Source organism: Sinocyclocheilus anshuiensis, unplaced genomic scaffold, assembly GCF_001515605.1.
Source record: "Sinocyclocheilus anshuiensis isolate Anshui unplaced genomic scaffold, SAMN03320099.WGS_v1.1 scaffold354, whole genome shotgun sequence".
NCBI classification, from domain to species: Eukaryota; Metazoa; Chordata; class Actinopteri; order Cypriniformes; family Cyprinidae; genus Sinocyclocheilus; species Sinocyclocheilus anshuiensis.
The window spans coordinates 171,730-180,498 of record NW_015544195.1 but is presented as its reverse complement, the minus strand read 5'-3'; the positions used below and the strand labels follow the sequence as shown (position 1 = coordinate 180,498).

Below are 8,769 nucleotides of genomic sequence, written 5' to 3'. Positions count from 1 at the left end.
CAATCATTTGGTATCTCTGAAAAGCCCTGAATGTGCTCTGTACAGGACATCCAGACTTAAAACTGTGACATGTAACGTCTCAGAGAAATTGCTAAAACATATTGTCCTCTACAGAGGACAAAACTCCATAGCTGATAGTCAGGAGGATATATATATAAAAAATATATATATATTTTTTATATATATATCCTCCCAGCTATGGACTATGGAGTTTTGTCCTCTGTAGAGGACAATATGTTTTAGCAATTTCTCTGAGACGTTACAGTTTTAAGTCTTAAGTCTGGATGTCCTGTACAGAGCACATTCAGGGCTTTTCAGAGATACCAAATGATTGTTTTTTGACTTTAAAAATGACTGACAGTAATTTAATGATTAAATTTAGCACTCTCGTGGAAATATAATAATATTTTGTAATTATCATTTAAATCTGACTAATTTTCAAATTGTCATAAATCAACATCTCAGGAAAATGTTATGGGGTTTCAAATCAGAATATGACCTTCTGTTATGAAACAGGATATCGATTTCATACATGTCCACTGTAGAGGACATCAGAACTTAAAGCATGTTTATTACACATTTTGGGAGACACAACAAATCAATAGAGAAAAAAATTATATATCAATATTCCTATTTTTTTTTTACGATAATTTTATAATATCAGCAAATAAACTAACAATTGTCAAAAAATTGTATTGGAGTATAATGTATTTCTTTAAAAAGTAAACAAAAACATCGTTATTCATTTGTATCTTAAAAAATGTAAAGTTATGTGTTGGTGAGAAAAATCATGTTTTTGTTTATATGAAGTATATCTAGATTTTTATTTTTGTAATATTTAAATTTATATAGAATTACAAATTATTGCCTGATAAGCTGATTATTTTTTTTTAGAAGTAAATTAAATTACAAGTAAAGTAAAGTTTTTTAATTAATTAATTTTTACTGACATGATATGAAATGATGTCATATATATACAGTATATATGGCAAGGGCAAAATATCTGGAAAAAAAAAATTGCCCATTCATTAAATTCATGTATCTTTTAAACTGTTGTTCATTTGTCCCTAACAGGGTGGACACATATTTTACATCTCCCTATCATGACTACACCAAAAGTAATTTTAAAAACTCCTTGATTTTTCTGAATCTTCTGATGTCCAAAAAGCAGAGAATAGCAGCATTGAGCTGAAGCTCTGGTTAGAGTTGCAGGGAGAGTAAATGATGATGTTCTGATGGGAAACAGCTGCTGCTTTGGTTTCTTCAGTCTATTAATCTGATCTCAGCGCAGCTCATAAAACTGATGGCTCGATGAAGACGTCTGCTCAGATGATCCAGCATCACGGAGAGCCATTACTGCGCACTTCAATTAGCATATCAAAGATCATCTGCTCCATAAATACCTGAAGTGACACGGCTGGACTCATTACAGTTCGTCCGTTCAGAGCACTAAAGGTTATGAGTGGCTCTCAGACTGAACCAGCGTTATCCGTCTGACATTTCTGCTGTTTGATGCTGTGACAAATGCCAGCACTGTCACCCAATCGCCTTTAATTACACCTGAGCCAATCACACAGCCTAATTAGCCGAGCACACCACGGGACAATGAGTGATATGGGAATGAAGCTGGCGTGTTTCGAGATTTAAAGTGAACTCTGGTTTCGTGATGTGTTTGAGCTTCTGAAGGATAACATCTACAAACTGAAGATGAGTGTGCTTTTCTTTTCAGTCAGTCTCACGAAACAGATCCAGTTCATATTTCAGCCAAAATCAAATGAGGAAAAAACAGATAATTTATTGGTTTTAAGCAGTTTTGATTCATCCTATTTTAGGCCAAGAATTGTTGCACTGTGACTGTATAAAGAATGTGACTCTGAGACCTCACATGGATGTCCCGTAAAGAGCACATTCAGGACTTTTCAGAGATATTTAAAGATGACTGACATTAATTTAGTGATCAAATTTAACGCCCTTATGGAAACATGATAATATTTTCTAATTTTCCAATTGTTTGTCATAAATCAACATCTCAGGAAAATGTTATGGGGTTTCAAATCAGAATATGACCTTCTGTTATGAAACAGGATATCGATTTCATACATGTCCACTGTAGAGGACATCAGAACTTAAAGCATGTTTATTACACATTTTGGGAGACACAACAAATCAATAGAGAAAAAAATTATATATCAATATTCCTATTAAATATTAGATATTATTATGAAAATATTGCTAATTATTACTCCCATTATTGCACTTATTTGTTCATTCTATGTTGACATATATTAATATGCAAATTAGATACAGTTTATAGATGCATTGTACATAATGGAAAAACTCGTTTATGGCCATTTTACACACATTTTGCATAAAGAAAAATGGTTTTTAAGAATATCTTTCATAACATAGTTGAGAATCATCTTAATATAAAGGTTGGTATAAAAAAAATAAAAATTGATTTGTGATTAAAGCAAAAATCCCACAGTTTTTGCCTTTTCATGTCTTTTTATTTTTTTTAAAAACAGGACTTTTTCCCGGTATCCTCTTCAGATACATATGATCATGCTCATACATATGAATAAAATATAATAAAAAAATAATAATTCTCATGCTCTAAACAATGTAATGACATGACAAATTTTTTTCCTGCTAGTCAGGAGGTTAAAAATATATATATATATATATATACATATTTGTTGAAATTTTCATATAAATCTAAGCATGTTCTTCTGCCCTAGGCTGGTATGTAACAGCCAAGTACATACTTGTGGAGAAAAAAAACACAACATACCATAGGCTGTTCCAATGAAAGCAAGGCATGACAGAATCCAGATGAAAGCCATTTTTGTATCGGGCTTCCTCACCAACTCTTGGGGGTTTATATAGCTGACCTTCTCATATGTTTACATATATTGCAACATGCATGAGTCATTCTTGAAATTTGCTGACACGTTTACTTTGACTTTTCACTTATGGACAAGATTTTGTGATTAAACATATGATTAAATAAGAATTACAATTTAAATTTGCCTGATGCTTAAAAAAAACCTTGTCACCTTTATCCCCTTCTATTATAAGATTATTATTCTTAGATAAATATATTTATCCCCTATATATTATTGTGATTATTATTTTTCTAATGTTACTTATTTTGTTTTCCCAGGTTAAGAAATAAAACAATACAAATTGAATGAATGAATGAATGAAGAATAACAAGATAATTATGTATTAAATGATTCAATATTTAGAATACTTGTCCCTTTTTTCATATCATTTGTGTTCCAAATGTTGAACACTAGTATTAGTATTAATTTACCTTTACATACGGTACAAAGTGTAGTGTTCATATGAAGGATTTGTATTGCATCAGTGATGTGTATTTAACATGCTATTGACATTTTGAGCATTCATATTTTGTAAACTTTTAATAATGAATAAAATAAATAAACAATAAAATAAAAACAACTGTAAAGTTATGCTTTATGATTAGTAAAAATGTCAAGATGCTTTTATGTAAAAAAAGAAAAAAGAGCTGCACTGTTTTGCAGTGCAACATTTTGCTTTTAGAAAATTTTTAGAATGACCCATGCAGTATGTACTATGTAAAGGTGTCACCTGCTCATCTGTCATCTCAACCTGTTGCATACAGCATTGCATTGCATAGGATGGATGTATTTCATGTTTCATTTCCATTATTTCACCAAAGAAGAAAACTGTTTAAGTAAAGATGCATTAGCATTTGCTTATCAGCAATAGTTTAGCATTCCAAAATCATGTTTTGCATGTGACCTCTAATCAAATTACTGAAATACTTTTATTTATTTATTTTTTTTTTTAGACAAAAGGTGTTTTTGTAGAGGAATTTTTGAATAAGAAAACAAATAAATACTTAAAATTACTTAATAGAATAAAAGATTTAAAAACCAATCAAAAACAAGTGTTCAATGGCACATTCATGAAGTACTGCCCAGTTTATAAAGAGTGAACTTTGCATGTTGCAAGTACAGTGGTGTGAAATCATGGGATTCTGCACAGGTGAAGACCAGCTGATGCAGACTCTCAAGGTTAATTTTTGACCATAACGGCAGGTCTTCATGCCCTCATTGGTATGAGTAAAACCATGCTTTGGTGTTAAATAGGACTTTCTGCCATCAGTAATTCTGTGTCTTCTGCACAATGTCTTTCCTGTGGCTGCTGTCCTGCATTGCCTTCTTTAGTGCAGCCTATGGTGAGGAAGTGTTTTTTTTAATTATTTTAAACCTCTGTTTTTCAAAGGTCATAGTCACCGTTGCTGAAAAGATCAGTATTGCTAGTCACCATCCTATGTTAAAAATACGCTTTGCATTTACAAAAACATTTGGCCCTGATCAATTCTACTATCAAATTTCATTATTTACAGTCTTCTTGCATCTGTTAATCCCTTTGCACCTCTTTTCTTCAGGCTGTGGCATTCCTGCCATTCCTCCTGTTGTCAGTGGCTATGCCCGCATTGTGAACGGTGAGGAGGCAGTGCCTCACTCCTGGCCCTGGCAGATCTCTCTGCAGGTACTGTGTTAGTTCCAGTTAGCAAAACTTCAATCGACTTTTTAGATTTCTATTGCGATCCCTGGAAATTAGTTCACAGCTTACACAAAGTATCATTTCTTTCTTTGTTGTTTAAATGACAGGACTTCACTGGCTTCCACTTCTGCGGTGGCTCTCTGATTAATGAGTACTGGGCTGTGACTGCTGCTCACTGCAGTGTGAGGTGAGACAGTTAAATCATCATGTTATCTATGCATGAATGCTGGGATAGACGTGGATTTATTAACCTCTGTGGTTTATCTGCAGAACTAGTCACCGTGTGATTCTGGGAGAGCATAACAAGGGAAGCAGCAACACTCAAGAGGACACGCAGACTATGAGAGTATCAAACGTGAGGCTTAAGAACTTCAAACATATTCCTCAACAATACACAAGAGCTGGAGACTTAAAGCGTTTCAAATATGATTCATGGTCCTTTTTCACTCCACAAAGTTATGTAAACAATGTGCAAATTATTTAGAATACTAGATGGAACATGATAATTCATGTTAGTAAACTATCATACAAAAAAGTAGAAAAGTGTCACTGGGGCAGTACCCTTTCAAAAAGGTACAGATATATACCCTTTAGGTATTGATGTGTACTTTTAAAGTACTAATATGCACCTTTAAGGCATAAGTACTATTATGTACCATTTAGAAGTACATAAGTTACAAAGATGTATGTTTTAACTTTTATACCTTTAAGGGTATTGCCCCAGTGACAGCTTACTAAGTGTGTACTAAACCTTTACGTTGAATTTCTCTTCATTGTTATTTTTTCTGTGTTTCCAGGTGTTCACCCATCCTCAGTGGAACTCTAACACCATAGAGAATGACATTGCCTTGATCAAGCTGACCGAACCCGCCTCACTGAACGCCCATGTGTCCCCTGTTTGTCTTGCTGAGACTTCAGATGAATTTGCCCCTGGCATGACCTGTGTTACTTCTGGCTGGGGAGTGACCAGATACAATGGTTGGTTATCTGACTAACATATAAACACAGTTTATAATACATGCCTGCTTTTGGTTCTAGATCAATAGAAATATCTCAAAATCAAGTCATATTTCTAAAAAGCATACAACAGCAAAATAATGATGATGATAATACTAATACAATATTACATTATTGACATTATTATAATTATTAACATAATGTATAGTGAGTTTGAATCATATACACAGCTGTTCAAAAGTTTGGGGTATGTAAGTTTTTTTTTTTAAAGTTTTTAAAGTCTCTTCTGCTCACCAATACAGTAAAAACAGTAATATTGTGAAATATTATTACAATTTGAAATAATTATTTTTATTAGTCAGTCATTACTCCATTCTTCAGTGTCACATGATCCTTCAAAACTCATTCTAATATGCTGATTTGGTGCTTATTATCAGTGTTGAAAACTGGTGCTTCATTTTTGGTGGAAACCATGATTTTTTATTTTTATTTTTTGTGTTTTTCAGGATTCTTTGATGCATCAAAAGTTCAAAAGAACAGTGTTTGTTTGACAAATAAATATTTTGTAACATTATAAATGCCTATACTGTCACATTTGATTAGCTTAATGTGTAAGAGAAAAACATTTACTGACCCCAAACTTTTGGTAGTAGTGTACATGTTTTGATATATTTCGAATACCAGCATGTTTTATGATTGCCTTCTTATTCTCCCTCTCCGTGTAGCTCTGTTCACCCCTGATGAGCTTCAGCAGGTTGCTTTGCCTCTGTTGTCCAACCAGGACTGTAAGAGCTACTGGGGAAGCAACATCCATGATACGATGATTTGTGCAGGTGCTGCTGGTGCCTCCTCCTGCATGGTAAGACTATTGTTTCATCCTCACTTCCTCTCTAATGTTCTCCCCTAACTCTCTTGTCCTGCTGTCTGTTTAGGGTGACTCTGGCGGTCCTCTGGTGTGTCAGAAGGGTGATGTCTGGACTCTGGTGGGTATCGTGTCCTGGGGAAGCAGCCGTTGTGACACTAGCATTCCTGGTGTGTACGCCCGTGTCACTGAGCTCCGCGACTGGGTGGATCAGATTCTGGCCTCCAACTAAAGAAACAAAATATATAGATATTCCTTGACATCACAGAAGAGCATCATTTTGAGAACTACTCAAGACTGTGAAAACAGGTGATTTTACCACAGTTACGGGGTGATGTTAAACCAGCTTAACTGTGGTAAAACCACAGCTATGAGAAGCGTATTACTTTTATAGAAGGTCTGCAACAGTTCAATAAATATATACAACATGTTGTAGTGGATTTTTAGGTCATGTTGTAGTGGATTTTTAAATATAGCCAACGTTTAATTTGTGTTTATATAAATTCTGCAAAAACTACAGTGTAATAGTTACAAATTTAGTCATTAATTTCTCAATGTATTAGAAAATAACAAACGGTCTAAGATCTATGACTTTCCTGTAGAACAAAGAATAAAATGTGTTTTACTTGTAATGTGCGTCTTTGACAGAGGAGAGCGCTAAAGACTCACACAAAATATTAAGTAGTATATTTTTGGCTGATCAGTCTACTTGTATTCCTCAATATACAAACCCTGTTTTCCAGTATGCAAGCATTGTCAAATTTTTCATCGTCAAAGGCAGTCCAGGTTTAATAAATGTAATGTTTTTGTCATTCAGGGTTATACTCAGAGCAATTTCCTTTAAATAGGCTATCAAAATGAGGATGGGCATTATTAAATGAGTAAAAATGTAATTCCTCTGATATTCTGTGGTTACTTCATACATAAATCTAACTGAACAATGTTTTTGTCTATGCATATTTTGGTGTGTTCAGGTTCTAACAGCCTCAAACCTTTCAGCCCTTCAGTCTGTTAAATACAAGGTAAAACATCATATAAGGGGTCTCCATGGCAACATCCTGATCCTCCTTGAGACACATATACAACAGTGGAGTCAATTGTTTCACAGAGAGATGTAGAGGACAAAAACAAAAGATGAAGAGAAGGCATGAGACAAATAATACAATAGGAGAAGCTCTCATCTTCTCTCACTAAGAATGCCAGTATGGAAATAAACGAGTGAATTGAGAGCCTCAGTAATACACTGAAAGAAGGAGAAAAAACAATACCCCATTAAAGACTTCTAAAATTCAAGCATAAACTGATGTGCTAAAAGCTTGGACTCTTCAGCTCTCCGTTAAGTGTTGGTTGAATAACATATTTTCAAAAAAAACATGACAGTAGTTTCAAGGTGAATGTTATCTTGAGGTGTCACTCAGAATCAAAACCAAGCAATTGTGGAGCCTTGCTTTTCATATATTTTCCTGCATCATCCACCCGCAGTGTTGAGACTGACCAGAATTGAACATTCAATATTAAAGGGGTGGTTCATTGCGATTTCACTTTTTTAACGTTAGTTAGTGTGTAATGTTGCTGTTTGAGCATAAACAATATCTGCAAAGTTACGAAGCTGAAAGTTCAATGCAAACGGAGATATCATCTTTTAAAATTCTGGCAGTTTAATGCCTACAAAAACGGCTGGTAGGGACTACAACGAGTTACTTCCCGGGTTCGTGACATCACAAACACAGATAAACCCCGCCCTCGGGAAAAGGCAGCTAAGGGGGCGAGGCCATGCTGCACTGCTTTAGAGAAGAGGAAGAGAAAACTAGAGGTGCACGTAAAAATCTATTCATATATGAATCGCGATTCTGTCTTCTAACGATTCTAATGGATTCACAAGTTTCAAAATCAATGTTCTAAAGCAGCAGTTCTTAATACTGTTCCTCGCGTCCCCCTGGTCTGCATTTCTCTCTCTCTCATTCAGCTCAGCTCCAGCAATGAACTGTTACAATTATACACTTATTTTCACAGTTATGAGAAGCGTTATACATGCGTGCAGTTGCCGTACTGTATTAAAGCTTTAATCAGGATAAAACCATATATTAAAAGCTAACAGAAGCAGTAGCATTTACAAATAACAGCATATCTAAAAGTATGAGACAACAACAAACAAAAAACATAGGCCTACCATTAAAAGCCGTGCTTGCACAGGTTCTGCACGATCCTCTTCAATAATATCCTCTACTTCTCAATCGGGCTCAAACTGATAAGCTATATTAACGAAGCCGTTGTTTACAATACAATCGGAGCACATGCCGCTGAGGTGAGGGGCAGGACGTTTAGACAAGTACTAGAGGTGGTTTAGCCAATCACAACACACTGGGCTAGCTAACCAATCAGAGCCCATC

General features: G+C 34.7%; 1 protein-coding gene across 1 annotated transcript; it reads left to right on the top strand.

The window, feature by feature from the left end:
• The first annotated feature begins 4,166 nt into the window (after positions 1-4,166).
• Positions 4,167-6,819, top strand: LOC107696673 (chymotrypsin B-like). The gene is made up of 7 exons (XM_016497132.1): positions 4,167-4,228; positions 4,442-4,545; positions 4,668-4,747; positions 4,831-4,915; positions 5,358-5,538; positions 6,243-6,376; positions 6,450-6,819. Exons 1-7 carry the CDS (start codon positions 4,177-4,179, stop codon positions 6,609-6,611), a joined length of 798 nt encoding a protein of 265 aa, XP_016352618.1. The 5' UTR covers positions 4,167-4,176; the 3' UTR covers positions 6,612-6,819.
• Positions 6,820-8,769: the final 1,950 nt, after the last annotated feature.